The sequence below is a fragment of the Microtus ochrogaster genome, chromosome 6, assembly GCF_000317375.1.
Source record: "Microtus ochrogaster isolate Prairie Vole_2 chromosome 6, MicOch1.0, whole genome shotgun sequence".
NCBI lineage: Eukaryota > Metazoa > Chordata > Mammalia > Rodentia > Cricetidae > Microtus > Microtus ochrogaster.
This window is the reverse complement of record NC_022013.1, coordinates 22,728,988-22,751,185: the sequence shown is the minus strand read 5'-3', so window position 1 is coordinate 22,751,185 and position 22,198 is coordinate 22,728,988. Positions and strand designations below refer to the sequence as shown.

Sequence of the window (22,198 nt, the reverse complement as noted above, 5' to 3'; positions counted from 1 at the left end):
AATCCATCCCTAGATATGTAAGCAGACTCCTTAAAGCTCGCCTAGTACACTGACTGAGAGACATTGCTGTGTCACCTATCCTGATAAAGCAATTTCTGGGAAATAAAACATCATCTGGAGGGAGGCCCCTTAAGACTCAAAAAGTCCTTAATTGAAAGGTCCCTTTAGGAAGGAGCCTGGAGGCTCATATGAGACTCAGGAAGTATACAGACTTCACTGTTTGGGAAAATTAAGATAGAGAAGAAGCAAACTGAGCAGGGTGGTGGTGGCCCACGCCCTTAATCTCAGCACTTGTGAGTTTGAGGCCAGCCTGGTCTACAGAGCGAGTTCCAGGACAGCTAGGGCTACACTGTTTTGGAAAACCAAGAGAAAAAGAGAGAGAGAGAGAGAGAGAGAGAGAGAGAGAGAGAGAGAGAGAGAGAGAAATAGGAGAAGAGGAAGAAGAAGGAAGGAAGGAAGGAGGAGGAGGAGGAGGAGGAGGAGGAGGAGGAGGAGGAGACCACCATAGGTGGAGATGGGGAAGTGGAGCTGCCTGGTAGACACTGACCCACCAAGCTAGCTGGGCTGTCCTCAGAGCGCTCAGGGTTGCAGCTTTTCTGAGTTGTCTCTCACGATGGAATGGGCTTTCCAATGGGGCAGCTGCCTTTGAGAAACCCTGTTCCTGTAAATGACCCCAATAAACCTATTGGCTTACCAAGGTGGATTCTGGAGTGTGATCATTACTTTGGTCTGTCCTCTGTCCCGACAACACCTGGTACTGTGCACAGATGAAACAGAGACCAATCCCAAGTGGTCTTTCCTTGCCTACTCAGAAGTACAGGCCACACTGGATATGAGGAAGCAGCATGGTGGCCATGAAGATGGCAGCAGTGTGACAATGGTGGAGGCAGTATGACTTTAAGGAGTACCAGATACATTCGCCCTTAGACAGGGGCTTGATCCCAGAGGCTTTGCACCAGACTGATCTTTTGGGTCATAAGCACCACCTATGGCTTAAAGCTGAAGATCCACACCTTACCTGGGCAGCACGGTGGAGCAGACCCTGCTGACAGGGGCAAGGAAGAGCCCATCCTGTCCTGAGAACTTGCACGTGGGAGGTGGGAGACCTGGCCCTGCCTCCCATCTACCCTCCCGCATCCCCTGCCTCTCACTGCCAGAGGCAAGTGAGAGAGCTGACCCTGACAGGTCATAGAAGAGCAGGAGATCTGTCCCTGCTCATTATCAGCTGCAGCACTGGGGAGAGTGGCCCTGCACCTCACCTGGGCAGCACAGTAGAGCTGACCCTGATACTATAGGTGTGGAAGAACTGATCCTGAGGGTGGGAAAGCAGGAGAACCTGTCCCACTCCTTGCTCATCCACTGCTGCAGGGGTGAACTAGCTGGGGCATGCAGGAGAGCTCACCCTGGTGGTGAGGACAGGAGAAAACTGGTAGGCAACCACCCAGGCCCAGAACCAGAGCTATGTGCTGGCTCATCCCAACATCCACCCATCTGTGATCTGCGGGAGCATGTGAAGGGACCAGTCCTGCAGACCCAAAGTTGCAGGATCTCTGTGACATAGGACAACAACATGACATACCAGGAGGGGTCCCAGTGAGGGCCTAATATTAAGAGTGTAGCAGAAACCAAAGGCCTCGAACCAGGCTATTGACTCTGTAATGAACTCTGCAAGTGAAGCTGTGTGGACTAAAGGGGTTTACTGTGTGCTCACTGTGTCACACTGCAGCTTCCACAATGAGAGTTTTCTCTTTCTTTTTTCCTTTTCTTATAAATTTTATTTTGTTTTTATCCTGCCAGGGGAGGTTGCAAAGGCAGAGGGCAGATACAAAGGGATGGGGAGATGAGGAATGGGATCGAGATGCATGACATGAAATCCACAAAGAGTCAAAAGTTAAATTAGGAAAAACAGCAGTGTCCACCGGGGGACTCGGGACACTGCCCAGTGCTATGTGAGCCAACATCATCTGGCACTGCCCCCGAGTCCCAGGCTTCCAGCTACAGCTGCTGAACAGCTTGCCCACATCTGGTAGCCTCAGAGGCAGCCTTAGTGGCTAGCAGCTGTTTCTGATACCAGCCACTAGGCTTGGCAACAACCAGCTTACTTACCATGAGAACCTGGTTCTGGAGCTCGGTGCCCTGGCTTCACAGCCAAAAATGTCCACTTGATTGAGAAGGAAGGGTTAGGGAAGACCTTGACGGGACTGCTTGACAGCTGAAGCTATGCTTGTCTGCAGAGGTCTAGGACCCATCAGGTGGTTCTGGTGTGGCAATGTGGCCTGGGACCGCCTGCTGGTCCACCCACAGAGCCAATCTGCTCAAAGGCATCCCACCTCGGGGATGTCCAGGTCTGAGTGACCCTAGCTACACTGAGGCCCAGTTACTGAATGACCGCCTAGGTATCTGGCTTCCAAATGCTGTCCTAAGGAAGGTGTGCACTGAGTTATCCGTCCTGCTGGCAGCCATGGACAGCTGAAGGAGCGGCTGAAAGTCCAGCAGTGACCAAGAAAAGAAATGGGGGACAGAAGAGAGATGACAAAAAAAGCAGGGAGCTCCTGAAGCTGTAAGGAGCCCGAGAGGCGAGCCTGCGGGCTCCGGCCACAGGAGTCCCAGAGAGCTGTGAAGTCTTTGAGCTGTAACACCGGCTGCTGCCCAGGGCAGAGGAGACACAAGCTAAGCTTCTAGAGGCCGGCCTCGGAAGAGTTTTCCTCTTGTCTACCCGGGGTTTCTCTCCAGGCAGCGCAGAAAGTCGCTAGCTCGTGGATGACAACAGTATCTTCTGCAGCTCATTCATCTGAGTAAGATCCTATTTACTTGTTTTCAATAATATTTCATATTTTAAGCTCTAGACTTTTTATGATTTATGTTTTTTTTATTGTTATTTATGATTTATGTTTTAAGTCTAATAAGACTTAGCAGAGTTTGCGCTCCTTGCAGTATATACAGTATATACAGTATGTCATTTTTAAAATTTTATGTCACACACCAGAATCACCTGTGAAGCAGAACCCTCGATTGAAGAACCGCCTCCATCGGTTGGCCCGTGGGCTTGTCTGTGGGATTTTTCTTGGTTAATGGTTAAGGCATGAGGGCTCAACACAGTGTGGGTAGTACCACTCCATGCAGAAGGTTCTGGGTTAAATAAGAAAGCAGCTGAGCAACCCAGTGAGTGGCACTCCTCCATGGGTCCTGCCTCAGTTCCTGCCTCCAGGTTCCTGCTTGAGTTTCTGCCCTGACTTCCTTCAATAATGGGTTGCCATGGGGAAAGTTAAGCCAGACTGTTTCCTCCCCAGGTTGGCTTTGGTCTGTAGTAATAAGAGCGGCGGGGCTGCATCCCCAGCACCCCAACTGCCTGCTAGCTTATGCCCCGAAATAATTACACGAACACTGTATTCTTTTAAACACTGCTTGGCCCATTATATCTAGCCTCTTCTCGGCTAACTCTCGCACCTGGACTAGCCCATTTCTAATAAAGTATGTAGCACCGAGGTGCGCTTACCGGGAAGATTCTAGCCTACGTCCATCCTGGGCCTGAGCTTGATCACGTCTGCCTCAGAGAGCAGAGCTATCGCGTCTGGGGGGAGAGGGGAGCATGGCGTCTCTGAGCTCACTTCCTCTTCCTCCCAGCATTCTGTTCTGTTTACTCCTCCCACCTATGTTTTAACCTATGAGGGGCAGCCAAGCAGTTTATTTTTTTAACCAATGCCCTTCCTCCATCATTTCCCCTTTTTCTGTTTAAACAAAAAAAGGAAGGCTTTAACTTTAACATAGCAAAATTACATATAACAAAATGGGTATCAAGTAAAAATTATAATATTTACATCTATTTTATCTTTATCATAACTAAGGAAAACTATAAGTATAACTAACTATTCTTCAACTCCATCAAAGACTCCAGAAAGATACAATATTACCTAAGCAAACAAGAAATAAGCAACTTTCAAACTCTAGAAATGACAGAGACATCTTTCTGTCTGGACAGTCACCCAAAGTTCTTTTGTACTGTTAGGGCATCCATCTTCAGCTAACAGGCCCATAGTATCCAGCAGACATTTCCATGAAGCAGGAAATTTCAAAGGCAGTTCAGTCACTATCTGCTGTGTCCTGCAGAATGTCTTGCAGACTCCTTCATGAATCAGGAACCCCGAAAGATCATCTCACCTTTAGGCAAGTTCAGCAGTCCTCTCTCTGTGGGTTCTTTGTATCCAGTTTGTGCAACAGTCCAGGCAAGAGCAGTTTCTTGCCCAAATGGCTATCAAACTCCATAAGGAGCCTCTTCGATGCCCATCTTCCTTTTGAAGTAGCTGGTGCTGCCAGGAGCAGACGTGTCTCATAGCAAGAGAAAGCAAACTAAGACAGGGGACAGCATCTCACTATGTGGCCCAGGCTGGCCTAGAACTCCTGGGCTCCTGAGATCTCCTGCCTCAGCCTCCCATGACCGCATGCACACCACACACACCTGGTTAGTATAGCTTTTAAAAATTATGTTTTTCTTGGGCTGGAGAGATGGCTCAGTGGTTAAGAGCACTGCCTGCTCTTCCAAAGGTCCTGAGTTCAATTTCCAGCAACCACATGGTGGCTCACAACCACCTGTAATGAGGACTAGTGCCCTCTTCTGGCCTGCAGGCAGACACACAGACAGAATACTGTATAAATAATAAATAAATAAATAAATAAATAAATATTTTTTTAAAAATTATGCTTTTCAGAGGCAGGCGGATCTCTGTGAGTTCGAGACCAGCCTGGTCTACAAGAGCTAGTTCCAGGACAGGCTCCAAAACCACAGAGAAACCCTGTCTTGAAAAAAAAAACAAAAAACAAAAAAAATTATGCTTTTCTCATCAGCAAATTAATGCACAGTTTGTAGAAATCTTTAAATTTTGAAAAAAGTAAAATCAGAAAAATTTAGAGTCCCAGTCACCAATGAAGTAGTACATGCTGGTGTGTTTCCCTCTCGTGAAGTTAGGAAAATACAGGGACAACAAATCTGTCCTTTTTGATTACCATTAAAAACAATAAGTGTCTTGGGGCTAGAGCCATGGCTTAGGGGTTAAGAGCACTTGTTGCTCTTGCGAAGGGCCCAGGCTTGGTTCCCAGCAGCCACACAGTGGCTCACAGTCATCTGTAACACCAGTTCTAGAGGATCCGATGCCCTCTTCTGATCTTCACTGGCACTGGGCATCATGTGATACACATACGCGCTCAAGCAAACACTGACACATATAAAATAAGTAAGTTGGGCTGGAGAGATGGCTCAGAGGTTAAGAGCACTGACTGCTCTTCCATAGGTCCTAAGTTCAATTCCCAGCAATCACATGGTGGCTCACAGCCATCTGTAATGAGATCTGGTGCCCTCTTCTGGCATTCAAGCATATATGGAAGAAATGTTGTATACATAATAAATAAATCTTAAAAAAAAAACACAAGAAGGCAAACATACACACAAAAAATAAAAATAAAAAAAATAAAGTTAAGTAACTTTAAAGGAAACTTCAATTAAGTGTCTTCTACAACAATCTGGGTGTTACTGTTTTAGATTATCCCTTCATCTCTAAGAGGCAGTATTTCTGTTTATTAAGCTAGTCCCCATTATTGTTCATTTGTATAGAGTTTGCTTTAGCAGCCATAAGAATTGCCACAGTACCTCTTCCTGTGCTGGCTGGAGTCCAGACCTCACACTCACCTGGCTTGCTCTGTCTCTGACCTCCAGCCCAGCTATCCTCACCTCTCAATGGCTGAGGTAACCTTTCCATGGCTGCTCCACCCCAACAGTGACTAAAAGGTGACCTGTGGCTTCTCCTCCTCCTCCAGCACCACGTGATGGCTTACCTCTGCAGCTGCCCTGTTCTCAGAGATTTTGAGGGTCAAACGATTCCTGGTCAATAAACAGCTTTGTAGCTTCTGCCTCCAGGCTGAAACATTCCCTCCTGGAGGGATGGGAGAAGGCCCATAAAACTCCAGGACAACTCTAATAACTCGCAGGAAATCTACAAGGCTGGTGAGGCCCCTCTCTGAGCTCAGAGCAAACAGTAAGCAACTTGGGGAGAGAGGAGCCTCTCTGAGGGAGCTACCTTAGCTCTCTAGGAGCCTCCTGGGCACAGCTTTCCCGAGCACTGGCCCCTGCTCTAGAAAGGAACCTTCACTCTTTCACCCGCAATAACCACAATAAACTCATAGGGTCGCCAAGCTAGACTGGATTCCTACACTTGTTTATTTTTCTTCAGTCTGTCCACTGTCCCCTCTCTGGGGCAAGCAGACACTTATTTCCATCTTCCCAGGAAAAGTCACCGAGCCCCAACAGAAAACAGAAAAATCCTCCTCTTCCCCAAATGGTTCTGATGAAAACCAGAAACAAAGTCAGTGGAGAGCCCCGTCTGAGGCTGAGGGGTTGCAGCAGAGGAGGAACAGATTTGTGCTTTATCAAGGTCACTGTCATCACCATGCCAAACTGGAAATGTCACCACTGTCTGGATAGCTGCACACATTTTATTAAGAATATAATTTTCTCTTTGTTTCACGTTCTGCACTAGCAAGTGGACTGGTATAAGAATGTGAAGCCTCTTTGTTTTGGGGGAAAAAAGGGCAGGAACAAAACAGAGGAAGGAGGGAGGGAGCAGACCCGGGCAGTTTCCTTGACAGAAGAGCGCTCTGATGTGTTAGCACCTTTAATGATGGCTTACTTGACTTACAGGTGGTCGCGAACCTAGCATGCTGCCTGGTTCTGCCCTTGCTCCTCCACCTAGATGAACCCAGACACAGCTCAGGAGAGCCAGTATAGGGCGGGGGCATGCGAGGCCGGAGCGGGGACATTTGGGGCAGTGGGAGGGGCTGCCTGGCTGTAGCTAAGGCCCTTCTGCTTTGCTCCTAAAGGGTTTAACGCAAGAGCGGCTTCTTTTCCACAGTTATGTAGACAAACAACACAATGATGAAAATGCCAAAGATGGCCAGCTTCAAGCCCCATGGGAAGCTATTCTCAGGGTTCTGGCATGGGAAGCTGCTCTCCAGGCTCGGGTTCCCCTGGCAGCAGTCCTCTTCGGTGACACAGCCATCCTCCATCCTTGGGTTTGGTCTCGCAACATGCCTGTGGAAACATTGCAGGGGCTCCTAGGACTGTAATCAGCTGCTTCCTGATCTCCTCTTAGGGTAAATGTGTGCGATCCAGCGACCCATAGGAGCATCCCTAGACACACTGAAAACCTGCGCTAATGTCCCTATCCCGTGTCAGCCCACTGGAGGGCTCTCAGTGGTGGAGAAAATTTCCTTCCACTTTCACTGGAATACTCAGTCTGGCTCCAGGAACATAGGGTCTCTAGGTCCCTTGATGAGAAGCTGCAGACATGATGGGGAGTCATAACAGGTCCTGTCCTGTCTCACACAAATCCAGCACCCCCGTCCTGGGTGGACATGGAAGTGCTTTTCCATCTTCCTTTAAATCCACATTTAAATTAACAGGAGGGTTCAGCACTGGGTACCTGCTGTGCGACCTGTGTTCCTTTTGACCTTAAGTTCCCTCTACTCTAATCCTGCAAGGCCAGTTAATGTTTCCTCAGAAGTTAGAGACTGTTAGCCAGGGAAAGCAGATGGGTCAGAAGTTCAAAGTCATCCTTAGCTAAAGGGCAAATTCAGTGCAGCCTGTTATACATGTGACCATGTCCTAAACACCCCCCCGAAAATAGTTATGGAATTTTCTAGAACATTAGGGGGACTGTTGTGTGGGCTGAGTCATTGGTATTTAGAGATTGAACTCGGGGTGCCATGGTCTCTCACTGAATCCCACACCTTAGACCCCACTTGAGGGTAATTAACATTTTTTGTCTTTGGTTTTGTTTTTGGAGACAGGGTTTCTCTGTAGCTTTGGAGCCCATCCTGGAACGAGCTCAGTAGACCTCGAGGCTGACCTCGAACTCACAAAGATCTGTCTGTCTCTGCCTCCTGAGTACCACCACCCACCGGCTTATAGTATACCTTTTGTCAGAGTCATGTCCCTTTTAAAATACTAGCTCTTATCCAGCTCCCAAAACACAAAGAGCGGGGCTGGAGAGATGGCTCAGAGGTTAAGAGCACTAGCGGTTCTTTCAGAAGTCCTGAGTTCAATTCCCAGCAACCACATGATGGCTCACAACCATCTATAATGAGATTTGATGTCCTCTTCTGGCCTGCAGACATAACACTGTATACATAATAAATAAATAAATCTTTAAAAGAAAAAAAAAACACAAAGAGCAACAAATCTCCCTGGATGACTCCAAATGAGGACTTGGGTTCTGACCTGGGTTCCTTGAGGCTTTTGACATCCTGTCGACACCCCCCTCCCCAACACCTGTTTTCCTAGCTCCAAATATGGATGAGGAGATACAGACTTTGGCTTTGAAATTATGCAGTATCAAGTCCATCTTCTCAGCAGGTCCTCTTCAGGTTCAGACTCTTCACAGACATCTGAAGGATGGATCCCACCCCCAATAACGTCTAGGTCTTTTTATGCTACCAAAGGTTTACCTGCCACTGGAAATGCAGTTTAGGGTAGAGTTCTTGGCTGGCATGCCCAAAGCCCAAGGCCACAGGAATATCAGGCCTTACCTGACCACCTTTGTGGGCTTCTGGCTCAGGTAGTAGATGTCTAGGATTCTTCTTTTATTATTAGAAGCGTCTCGTCTCTGATATAAAAAGAAAATGCCCACAACAGATTATTTGCAATGTCTTGTAACTTGACTTTTATCCTGGGGGAAAGAATTAGTCTGAAAACTGGCCTAAGTTTTAGGCACACCAGGGAGTTTAGTACTTAAGTCTGTATTTCCTCTCTGGCCAACCAAAGCACCCAGTGCCGTGAAGAGATATTTGACTTTAGTGACTCACAGGAGGACTATCAACACCTGGATGGCTCAAGATACGTGTTGAAAACGAGTTCTGTTACTAAAGCATTAACTCACTTTCGGTCTTTTTTTTTTTTTAAACTAATTTGTAGCAGCTTGGAAATTGTTTTATTTTTCTTTCTTCCACTTAAAAAAAAAAAACCAAGCAGAGGGGCTGGAGAGATGGCTCAGAGGTTAAGAGCACTGGCTGCTCTTCCAGAGGTCCTGCATTCAATTCCCAGCAACCACTTGGTGGCTCACAACCATCTGTACTGAGATCTGGCGCCCTCCTCTGGCGTGCGGGCATACATCGAGGCAGAATGTTGTATACATAATAAATAAATAAATCTTTAAAAAAAAAACCTCTAGCCGGGCGGTGGTGGCGCACGCCTTTAATCCCAGCACTCGGGAGGTAGAGGCAGGCAGATCTCTGTAAGTTTGAGGCCAGCCTGGTCTACAAAGTGAGTTTCAGGACAAGATCCAAAGTTACAGAAAAATTCTGTCTCAAAAAAACAAAAACAAAACCACAAAAGCATGTGTCTTTTCCATGTAAATCATATAGTTATTGAAATAAATGTCTGTGAACAAGTACTAGAAAACAATGTAATACATAAACCCTTTCTCTTTAAAGAAACGTGTTTTCTTCTTTTCAAAGACTTATTATTTCTCTTCGAATGTGTGTGCCGATGTGTCTGTATGTCTGGCATGTGTGTACAGGTGCCCAGGGAGGTCTGAAGAGGGTGGTAGATCCTCTGGAGCTGGAGTTATAGGTGGTTGTGAGCTGCCAGACATAGGGTTCTAGGTATTGAACTCAGGTCCTCTGCAAGAGCACGGTACACTTTTAAATGTTAAGCCATCTTTCTGGCCCCTGTCTTTTCTTATTTAATTTAAAAACAAAAAACAAAAAAATTGGGGGGACTGGAGAGATGGCTCAGCAGTTAGGAGCGTGTACTGCTCCTGTAGAGGGTTGGGATTCTAGCACCTACGTGAGGTTTAGGTAAACTCACACAGCATGCACACGTGCACACACACACACACACACACACACAAATAAAAGTAAGTAAAAAGTAAATCTTTTTAACAGTTAAAAATACATCTTTTATAGCATTATATTTGGGGTGTTTGTGTGGCGTAAATTCCTGTATGTTTGGACACATGTGCAGATATGCACATGGAAAGGCGCCAGAGGTTGATGCTGCAGGGGCTGTCTTCAGCTGCCTTCCTCAGTAGCCCTCCACCTGAGACGCAGTCTCTCTCTTACTTGAACCCACAGCTCACTGATTCAGCTAGTCGGCTAGCCGGCTTTACTCCAGAGCCGAGGTTTCAGGTCCATGCCACCACACCCTCCCGTGTTTACTATTTACGTGGGTCCTGGAGATCCGATGTTTGGGCCTCACTCTTGTGTTGCAAGTGCATTACCCTCTAAGTCATCTTTCCAGCCCACATTATTCAGTAAAATGAAAAGCTATAGCCTTTTGTTTCCTGTTTGTGAGACAGAGCTGTCAGGAATGAGGTGTTAACACGCGCAGATGACGGAAACGCCTCCTGGCATGGGGTAAACATGCAATAAGGATTAATGGTAACACCTGAGGTAGGTATTATTAGTTCTGAAACAGAAACACACAGAGGTCCTCGGGAGCAACAGGGACGGTCTCATCTCAGGAGTGCGTAACGCAAGGACTGAAGTTTCTGGATGTTCACTAAAGCCTCCACTGAGGCCGGCTCCAGGTCCTTCTAGAAAATTCCAAGAGTGAAATTCAGTGCCACAAAGGGTGAGTTTCTAAAATCTTTTGTTACAGAGAAAGCTTAGAGACCAACATGATCCCTTCCTACATCCTAAATCTTATCCTTATACCTGTAGGTAAGCATAGCTACCTCCCTTCATCAAAGCTCTCTCAACAAATGGAGACATCACAGAAAGCCACAGCCGGACACAACACAGAGATCAACAGACAGTGGGTGGCCCAGCCTTGTCAGATACATCTGTACCACAGTTCCTGCATCGGCAACTCAGAAGGACCATCTCAGAAGAGGGGATGGGGAGCTGGTGAGAGCTAGAACACCAGGAAGTCTACTGTGAAACGCTCTCTCATAGAAATGGCTGCATAGACAAGATCTGAGCATAGCAGCATCAACAGACACACTAACACTAAAAGGGAAAATTCTGCGGGGCACACCCCTGGACAAGGAGCTACAGACAACAGCTGACTGCTGAGAAAGGAAAACTTAGCCTAGCTCCTGGGTGAGTACCCCAGTTGGTTATCCAATACAAATCGAGCCCCCAAACCATATATACACAAACAACAAAAATGGACTTAGCAGGTTGTATTTATCTATTTTTGCATACATATATGTATATTTGTAACAATAATAATTAGGGAAAAGAGGCTATTGATTTGGAAATGGTGGGGAGACATGGAAGGGTTGGAGGAAGGACTTGGGAGGGACTGGAAGAAGGGAAGGGAAGGAGAAAAGTGACCATTATATTTTAATTAAAAAGTAAAAATTAAAAAAAAGAATTTACTGCAGAAAGAGGAGCTCAAGAAAGGGTGCCAGGAAAGTCAGATTAGCATCCTATGGGAGGGGCCCCCCAACAGAGCTGCCACTGAGCTGGGTAGGGACTTTCCCTGATGCACAGCTCCCTCATCCAACCAGCAAGGGCTCACACAAGCGGTTCACACACTGCTCACCGTAGGAGAGTGGCCACACTCGGACGTCCCTGTTCAGTAGGCATTGACCTTGGCTGGCCTGCTAACTGCTAGGCTTGCCCAGCATGGCTGGTCTCTGCCCCTGCAGGTGTTGTTGGCCCCTGCCTTTGCCAGGGTCTGTCAGCCGTCAGCTAACCGAGATGCAGCTGCAGCTCTTCCTGGCAAGCTTGTATTTGGCTCCCTGTCTAGGGGTCTGGGGCAGCCTCCTTCACAAGCTGGTTTCACCTACGATTAAGACTCTGTGAGAAGGCAGCAGATCCCTGCATGTGTGTCTTATGGGACATCGTGCGTGCTGGTGGCCTATAGACACGTTCTGGCCTTCCTCCTGCTGGTCACCTAAGTTACCTTACACTCAGCTGCAGGCCCTTTTATTTGTCATCCCTAGTGCCCCCAAACTGGCTCTCTAAACCGTAACACCTGTTTTCACTGTGACCATTTCATGCTACTGGTTTTCTTCCTCCCCCTTCCCCCCCCCCCATTGTGGTGCTGGGGATCAAACTCCAATTTTTCCTCAATTGTCCATTCATATCATTCAACCCTCAAAGGAAGTCCAGGTCTGTTGTTAACCACCATCTGCCAAGCTCTAGGCCCACGCACCTCTGACCCACAGAGATCTAGTAGGCTGACCACGCCCCCTCCTCCTGGTAAGGCTTTTGGTTGGTTTTGGAGATTGAGACACAGAGAGGTTCAGAACCTTGGCTGGAGTCACACAGTCTTATCAATGGGGAATCCTGCGCTCACACGCTGAAGCAGCCTCCTCTGGGCCTCTCACTTCCTACAGCTAATTCCTGTAGGAATCGCCATCACTCTCATGCGTGCACGCCACTCCTTTGCTCAGTCTTCTGTGGCCCTAGCTTACCTAGGTTATAGTGTATTTAACCAGAACTCTTATTTATCTACTCAGAAAACACCTGCTGTATTTTGAAAAAGATTTCTTCATTTTCTTATTCATTTAAGGTGTGTACATACACTCCTGAGTGTGTGGATACACACCATGTTTGTGCCTTGCCCAAGGAGGCCAGAAGGTGATGTTGGAGCCTCTGGAACTAGAGACAATTGTCAGCCACCATGTGGTTTCTGGGAATTGAACCCAGGTCCCCTGGAAGGGAAGCAAGTGCTCTTAACCACTGAGCTATCTCTCCTACCTGATTCATTGTGTTTTGCTGACAGGTCAGGAGGTCATGGACACTATGCAAGCCACAGATAGCTAATCATGGAAAGACTGTGTGTAAGCACTCCATTCATTGGATCTTGGTCAGCCGACTCTCATAGTGCTGTGTCCTGCATCTCCTGTCCCTCTGGAATGCTGGGACTTGAACAAGAATAGGCCTTCCTATTGTGCTGGCTGGTGCACAGGGCAAACCATCAATCACTGACTGAAGAGGGAGACTGGCTGCCTCAACAGAACAATAAACCAAGGCCAACCAAGGGGACACCTGACCATAAGACCAGAGAGGCTGGAACTGGGTGTGTGGCACATGGGACAACAAAGGGAGCCACAGCATCTTGAAGTTTCCAGAGCAAAACTCTGGTCTCTGAGTGCTGTCATGATGCTCACTGGAACACCTAAACTCGTGACAGGACGGTCCAAACCCGTCGGCAGGTCCAAGGGCTTCAATAGAGCAAGAAGGTACGACCACTCCCCTAGTTCTGACCACAGTCATGGGAAGGCTACTGTCTATCTGTCCGTCCTTCCTAGAGGGGATCTCTCACCAGGGGCTCAGATGCCCAAACAGGGCCTCCTGGTCCCAGCCACCTCCTAGACCCAGGTTCTCAGACACAGCTCTCCTCCAAGGTCACCACAGCCATGGATGCTCAGCAAGAGGTATTTTGTGCTCTTCCCATTGGAAGATCTTTTTGTTGAGCAAATCCCATTTTTAAAAGCCTTCGACTTAGAGAAAAATTTAAACATACACAAAAGTAGACAATAGTGAAGCGAGCCTCCGCACGTCTGCCGCACACCACTTTCTTCTTGAAGATAGAAATAGGAATGTTAAATAATGCACTTAAGATAGAAATCTATTGCAAAATAAAATTACAGGATTTCACGGCTCTTAGGCAATCAAATACTCCCTTCTTTTTCTTCCTGTCCTAAGTAATTCTAGCTTCTTTATTTCTTTCCTCCCATTTTTTTTTTGAGATGGCATCTTGCAAGGTTGCCAGGACGGCTAAATCCCTGGAATCAAGCCATCTATGTGCCTTCATATCTGACAAGCTGGGGCTACCGGTGGGGAACATGTCCCTGTCTATTCTAGTTTTGTTTTGAGATACGATCTCTCTATGGATCCCTGGCTGTCTAGAACTTACCACGGCCTCGAATTCACAGAGATCCTCCTGCTTCTGCCTCCTGAGTGTTGGTCTATCCTATTTTTAAATAAATTGTGTGTGTGTGTGTATGTGTGTGTCTCATTCACATATAGAGTTCTTGTGTAGTTTGTAAAGGGTGGACTTTTTTCCCAATATAGAGTAATTATGGCTGTCCACTTGAATGTGTAGTATCAGAACCACTACTAAACTACCAATAAAGTTATAAAGACTGTATCTCAGAAAAAGAGTCACCAGTATGTCAACTGGCAGACAATAGAAAACTACACAGAAACATTAGCTGTCCATACTGGATCTTTATACAAATAAATCTAGAAAAAAAATAACAAAAACCAACAATTGGTGTCATCTGTAGCTGATATATATTGCATCTTCCCCTCCCCCCCAAGATAGGGTTTCCTTGTGTAGGCTGTTCTGGAACTCATTCTGCAGACCAAACTGTCCTGGAACTCAGATATCCACCTGCCTCTGCCTACTGAGTTCTGGAATTAAAGGTGTGTGCCATCACCACCCAGCTTCATATTTAATCTTTTAAAAAAATTCCTTTAATGTTATAATTTGATCTCCACCATAAACACCATTTGCAATGGAACAAAAATACACTGGTGTTCATTATAATAATTACTGAGCCAGGACAGCCACCCCAGGGAGAGAGAATTTCCTTGCTTCCTTTTCAATTTTTTTTAATTTGAGATGAGGTCCCATATGTCTCTACTTCCATTTCCTCATCTGTAGACCAGCTTAATAGAAGCCTCTTCCTCACAGGCTGGTTTTGAGATGGAGTTTATTTCTGTGGCTAGTATTACAGAGAGAATGCGTGGCTTACTGTATCGGCACATCTCTGACATCTTGTGTTTATCACAACAGCCATGGCCAGCACTGGCTTCCTATGAGTAAGATCCTGATACACAGAGATGAAGTCCCATATCTAAGATACATAGTGTGTAGACCAGGCTGGCTTCAAACTCAGAGACTGCTGCACTTAAAGGCATGCACCACCATGCACAGAATATCTATGCTTCTTTTCCCATGTGTCTAGAGCTGGAGTCTATAAAACAACCAGAGCCCGGTGCTGGCCTGGGTATGGTGCTACACCCCTGGGATGATAGTACATAGGAGGCTGGGGCAAGAGGGTCCCTTCAAGTTTCGACTAGACTGGACTACAGACAGAGAATTTTCTTATTTTTGTCTCTTTCTATAGACCTGGTTGTTCTGGGACTTGCTCTATGAGTTCCAGGCTGGCCTAGAACTCTGTTTCTGAAGTGCTGCGATTAAAAGTGTAGGCCACCGATCTTGCTGGAGATTTAGAGAAACAAGCATAAAAACAATGCAGAAAAGGAGGAATGAAGCCGGGCGATGGTGGCACACGCCTTTAATCCCAGCACTCGGGAGGCAGAGGCAGGCGGATCTCTGTGAGTTCGAGACCAGCCTGGTCTACAGAGCTAGTTCCAGGACAGGCTCCAAAGCCACAGAGAAACCCTGTCTCGAAAAAACCAAAAAAAAAAAAAAAAAAAAAAAAAAAGGAGGAATGTGAAAGTCTCTTTTGTTTCTTCACTATTCCACTAAATTCGAGTCAGAGAATCCTACTTCTAGGAGCCCAGGGCTGGCCATGGCTGTCATGATAAATACAAGACCGTCAGGCTGATACAGTAAGCCACGCATTCTCTCTGTAACACTAGCTACAGAAATAAACTCCATCTCGAAGCCAGCCTGTGAGGAAGGGGCGTCTCTTAAGCTTGTCTACAGACAAGAGACAGAAGCAGAGAGCATGTCAGCAGCTTGCTCTGGCTACAGAGATGGCGAGGGGATGGGGCCAGGAGGCAGCCCCAGCTGTCCAGCCCGGTCCTCGCTCAGTGTCATTGTAACAGACAGCGTGACAGGGCGGCTCCATTAGGCAGCTGGGAACAGTATGTTCTGAACAACTATTATCTTCAGTATCCAGTGTACCTCAATTCCGTTACTCCTTCTAAGATCCCAGGAAATAATTATGGACACTATTTTGTAGATGAAGAAATAGAAACTCAAGACGTTAAATGGTTTGCCCTGACACAATCAATAAAGGACTAGTTAGGTTTTTTTTTTTTTTTTTTCGCTACCATGGCACTAAGGATAGACGTCATAGCCTCAGCCATGCTGGGAAAAACTTTCTGACTGAACTCAAAACATTTCTTTAGACCTTCCATTAATTAATAAACTATCAGATCATTATTTTCCAGTGGAAGCAATATTTACAGCCATTAGTTCTGTTCCTAGGTATTTCTGAAATTTCTGAGAAATAGCCTTTTTCTTAAGACGTTTCCAGGTGGACTATTCTGCAGTAATTCTGGTCTATGTTACATCATATTGACTCTGAAGGGGAAGTGTATATGAGATACTGAATCACGCTGTGTTCTAGTCTAATTAACTTCAAAACACTGCGTTGCCGTGTAGAGCCAGCATTAACGACAATCATCCTGTCTTCTCATTAACTCGTGTTGCCCTGAGTCACATTTGGGGCTGGAGAGATGGCTCAGTGATTATGAATAGGATCTGTTCTTCCAGAGGGCCCGAGTTTGACTCCCAGCACCCATGTCCCAACTATCAGTAATTCCAGAGCCAAAGTCTGTGGCCTCCATGGGTTCCACATACACAGCTACCTCACACCATGCTCATAATTAAAAATAAAAATAACTCTTAAAAATTTTTATTATACTTGAGGCTGGATGGTGGTGGCACACGCCTTTAAACCCAGCCCTCAGGAAGCAGAGGCAGGCGGACCTCAGTGAGTTTGAGGCCTGCCTGGTCTACAAAGTGAGTTCCAGGACAGCCAAGACTGTTACACAGAGAAACCCTGTCTCGAAAAACAAAAAAGACCCAAGGAACTCACAGCTCTCATTTCATTTCAATATTGTACCAAAGAGGTCTTAGCCAGTACAACGCAACAAAGAGAAACAGAAACTCAAGGTGCAAAACTAGATTACAAAAGAATCTAGAGAAAAAAATTACAATTACGGGCTGCTGCTTCCTGGCTTGCTCCTCATGGTTTGCTTAGCTCTTTCTTATCAATCCCAGGTCCACCAGCCCAGGGATGGCACCACCCACAATGGGCTGGGCCCTCCCCACCCCCATCATTAAGACAATGCCCTACAGACTTGCCTACAGCCTGTTCTTAAGGAGACATTTTCTTAACTGAGATTCTCCCCTCTCAGATGTGTGGCGATCTTTTGCTTGTGCTTTAACTAATAAAGCTTTCCTGGAAGAGCAGAGAAGCAGAGCAGCTAGTCACTAGTTCTTACATCTACATAACTCTAGACCAAAGGGGCGATCTTGTCCCTATGAATCCTCAAACTGAATACCTTGAGCTCCTATCTCCTCCCGCTTTATACTCCTCTCTCTCTGCCCAGCCATATCCCTTCCTGTCTCCACCTCCTTCATGCTGGGATTAAAGGTCTGTGACTCCCAAATACTGGGATTAAAGGTGTGAGCCACCATGGCCTGGCTCTGTTCCTCTTTTAGACTGGATCAATCCCACATAGCCCAGGGTGGCCTTGAACTCACAGAGATCCCTCTGCCTCTGTTTCCTGAGTGCTAGGATTAAAGGTGTGTGCCACCATTTGCCTGACCTCTGTGGCTAACTAGTGGCTTGGCTCTGTACTCTGATCTTCTGACAAGCTTTATTTGTTATAGCACAAACAAAGTAGCACCACACAAGTTGTTATAGCTTGTGTCAAGTTGACATAAAACTAGTCAGCATGTAGCCAAGCATAAAATAATAAAATTTAAAAAAATTAAATTACAACTCAGTTTTACAAGAGCAATAAACTTCCTGTCTATGCAACAGCACGGAACAATTCAAAACCTCTTTTTCAAAACCATTATTCTCAGCAAGGCCTAGTGACACCAGGCTATCCTTCCATCTGTGCTGATGTCAGGACTGAGTCAGGAGCACAGGAAGGCCAAAGGCTGAGTGGGTAAGACGGCTTGCTGAGCAGAGCTACTCTCTGCCAAGCCTGAGGACACAATCTCCAGGACCCTGTGACCTTCACATACATGCCACGTTACACAGCCACAACCTTGCACACACAGGAGGTCATGATCATGACGGGGAAATCTACAGAGACAGCTGAGCTAAGCTTGTAGAAACTCAGGAACTCTAGACTGACAGCTGTGGACCCTCCATGGGACTGAACTAGGCCTCCTATATGTGGGGGACCATGGTGAGGCTTGGACTATCTGAGGCCCCTGGCAGTAGGACCAGGATCTATCCCTGGTACATGTGCTGACTTATTGGAGCCCATTCCCTATGGTGGGATGCCATGCTCAGCCTTACTATGGGTGGCAGGGGCTTGGTCCTGCCCCAACTTAATGTGCCAGACTTTTTTGCCTTCCCATGGGAGCCCTTACTAGCTGGGAGGAGTGGATGGGGGGGGGACTGGGGGGAGGGGGAAAAGGAAGGAAGAATGGGAGGAAGAACTCTGGATGAAATTTAAAATAAAATTAAAAACATAAATAAAAAAACCATAAATACACATAAATAAATTAATTAAAAATTTGTAAAGTTCAGAACCTGCCTGGACTACAGAACAAGTCCAATGCCAGCCTGGGCAACTTGATGAGACCCAATCACAAAACAAAACAAAATGAGTAGGTCAATGTAGCTCAGTTAGGAGAATTTTTTTTTTTCGAGACAGGGTTTCTCTGTAGCTTTGGTGCCTGTCCTGGAACTAGCTCTTGTAGACCAGGCTGGCCTCGAATCAGTTAGGAGAATTTTTGCCCCGAATGCATAAAACTCTGGGTTCAAATGCCTGCAATCCCAGCAAGTCAGCAGACAGAAGCAGGTGGGTCAAAAGTTGGAGGCCATCCTTGGCTACACACTGAGTTCAAGCCTAGTCTGGATTAAATTTGGCTCTGCTCCCCCACCCAGTGACAACAGTATCACAAAATAAATAAATATAAGAAGATGCTGTTTTCAACAGCAACAAAAGAAGTTAACCTGGCAATAATATTAGCCAAAGAGAAGCTATTGAGAAAATTATAAAATCTTACTGAAGGATATTAATTAAAATGATTCTAAATGCAAAAATGTTAAAATACATGCTAAAAGTTAACAACATAAAGCTAGAGAACAAGCTCAATGGTTAAACATTTGTTGTGTAAGTGTAAGGACAAGAGGTACGTGAATCTTTAAGAGTTCGAGACTAGTCTTGATCTACAGATTCACTTCCAGGACAACCAGAGATACACAGAGAAATCCTGTCTCAAAAACCTAAAAATAAAATCAAATTAAATCTAGCCATGCTACATTTTGAAGATTTAGAAGTGTTGTTGATTTGTTTTGAGACAAGGTCTCCCTATGTAAACCTGGCTGTCCTCAAGCAGCCTACATGAACCAGGCCTGCTCTGCCCCCGAAGAGCTGAGACTGCAGCGTGACTCACCACACCCAGCTTAGCGGAACCTGGCTACCAGGAGCACAGATGGAGGGTCACTTTTCAAATCATAAGGTATTTTATGATCAAGTATCAAAAGGTGCTCAAATTCGGCTTTTTGACTCTCCACTTAGGCAAATCCCATCCATTAATTTGCATATATTAGCTCTGTGACCTGTGTAAATCCCATCCATTCATTTGCATATATTAGCTCTGTAGACCTGTGTGTCAGGGCCTCGGTCCACCAATCAAAAGAATCGGCTGTTGCAAAGAGGCTTTAGCTACCCAGGCAAACATCTCCTGCAATGCCTAAAAACAGACACCAGGGGGAGCAATTTCATCACTAAGGCCACCTTTCTTCCCTCCTGGTCACTTACTAGAACTTAATAGAAATTGGAAATAAAAATTCTGTTTCCAGTTTTTCCTTTTCCTCATCTATAAAGAAAGCCAAGAAGCTTTTCAGGGAGGAAGTTCCAAGATCAACAATTATCTTCCATAAATCACGTCTGGGCTCATGAGCTATGATGGACGGCGGCTAGTGCCCATGAAGCCGTCCTCACATGTGCCAGACGGGAAGGACAGCGGGAAATTCCTTTGGATAAAATGAAGATAAACGATAGTAAAGCCAGGATGGCTCTATTCCTAGAAGGAAGGAACTGGAAAGACACACTAAGTCACGCAACCCTAAGAGTAGAACACACTGCTATTGGGTTTTAGGAACACGGGTGATTTTACCTTAATTAGCACCTTCCAGTTTTTACAGTCAGAGTTCGGCTCCCCCGTGCCTGCCTGCTGCCATTTCGTTTCATTGACTGGTTTCTTTTACATAGAAAGAAATCAACAGGTTAGTGGGTAACTCACGACACACCAGGTCCCCTTGCCTGGGAGGTCAGTGTTTTAAAGGTAGGTGTGGAGGTGAAATCACATTCCTTGCCAAGATGGCAGTTAGCTCCCATTAGCATGTGTCAAAGGTAAAGAAGGCTTATTAAGTAGTTATAGAATATGTAATTTACACTTCACGTGAACCCAGCTAGAGTATACAGCTCCTATTGGGAATAAGAATGTTTTCCAGTTAATTAACAAACTATTACAGAGATGTTTAACATCCGGGCTTCTAGAACGTGCTTCTTGATCCACACACTTAATTGAAGCCATTTAACACACATTCCCTCGTCTCATTGGGCCTTCTGATAGCAGCATTTAACCCTGCACGTGCTAATTGTAGGTCTAGAAGCTATCTTATAAGGCAAAATAGACATTAAGACACAGACAATTAAAGACCTGGTAAAGCATTAGCACTTCTAGGAATTGGAAGGCTTTTCTCCCCTGGGTATCCATGTACACTGTATGTTAAGTGGATAGAGGAAGCAGGAACACAGGTATATGAGCAAAAGATGGGAACAGCAAGGATGCAGGAAGGTTCTGAGTGCCTGGGGGTTGAGAGATTAGAGCAGGGGATCTGGGGGAGGTATATGCTCTGGAGTCCTGACAGGAGGGGCTCTAGGGGAGGGGAGGGAGGACCACAGGAAGTGCTGCCACATGCGGAGGTCAAGAAGGCAGCAAGGGAGTTATTCAGAGAAGGTGACCACCGTGACTAGACTACTTACATAGGAAAAAAATAGAAAATTGAGCAAAAATATAAATATATCGATGATAATGGAATCTACAACCAGAGGCTAATGGAATCCAGATTAGAAAAGTGACCCACTAGAAAGAACAGACCACTGAAATGCTGACTGCAGTTGGAGACCAATATTAATTAATTCAGACACACCTATATAAATAGAGACACATGCATAAATGCACATATTATATACAGAATAATACATCTGTGCATTGTGAATAGGTGAGGGAGTGATGCTACCTGAGCCTTGGTTTTTCAGCACCATCCTGCTGGCCTACAGTGCCTAAAGTAAAGAGACTTCTGGGACAGGAAAGAGCAAGGTAAGTCTTATTGTCTTCTTAATGTCTGAAGAAATGATATAGACTTTTAAAAGCAGACCACTCCCATCTTCACAAGCTTCCTCTGGCCAAATCTGGGATAAGTAAGCATTAAAATGATATTAAGATGACAGAGGCAGGCAGATCTCTGTGAGTTCAAGGCCAGCCTGGTCTATGGAGTGTGTTCTAGGATAGCCAGGGCTACACAAAGAGACCCTACCTTGGAAAACAAAACAAGATACTAAGAAGGCTTCAGATTTAGCTCAGCAGTGAAGTGTGTGTTGAACATGCTAGAGGGTCACTCTTTAGCAGGGACATGTGTGTATTTGTATAAACACACATTAAGTAAACTATTGTCTTAGGGTTTCTATTGCTGTGATGAAACACCAGGACCAAAAGCAAATTGAGAAGGAAAGGGTTAATTTGGCTTACACTTCTAAGGAAGTCATAGGGGAGTGAAGCCAACTGAGTCCCCTGGCTTGCCCAGGACCACCATCCCAAGGACAGCACAACCCACAATAGGCTGGGCCATCCCCCATCAATCACTAATTAAGAAAATACCCCACAGGCTTGCCTACAGCTCAATCTTGTGGAGGCATTCTCTTAATTAAGGTTCCCTGCCCTCAGATGACATTAGTGTGTGTCAAGTTGACATAAAACTACCCAGCACACTCTCCCTGAGGCCTGTGAGATTTTCTCGCACGTTATCAGGCCCAAGCAAGAGGTCAAAGAAACCCAGACTTAGAGTTGGTCCATGGGAGAGCCAAGAATTGGGATTGGCACCTTCAATGAAAGCAGTTTGGGAGACTGAGCTCTCAACCTGTGGGATCTGATGCTGACTCCAGGTAGCTGTCAAACTGAATTGTCCATTTCCGTCTGAAGAATTGAAATATGGGCACACACTCACAGTCTTACACATTCTCTCTCCTCTCTCTCTCTCTCTCTCTCTCTCTCTCTCTCTCTCTCTCTCTC

General features: G+C 46.0%; 1 protein-coding gene across 1 annotated transcript in view; it reads right to left on the bottom strand.

The window, feature by feature from the left end:
• Positions 1-6,364: 6,364 nt before the first annotated feature.
• Lemd1 (LEM domain containing 1) overlaps positions 6,365-22,198 on the bottom strand; it is a 58,315-nt gene continuing 42,481 nt past the window's right edge. The window contains exons 5-6 of the mRNA XM_026779999.1: positions 8,575-8,651; positions 6,365-7,078 (exon numbers count right to left, since the gene is read on the bottom strand). Coding sequence (XP_026635800.1) covers positions 6,871-7,078; positions 8,575-8,651 — 285 coding nt within the window. The 3' untranslated portion in view covers positions 6,365-6,870. The remainder of the gene's footprint in view (positions 7,079-8,574; positions 8,652-22,198) is intronic.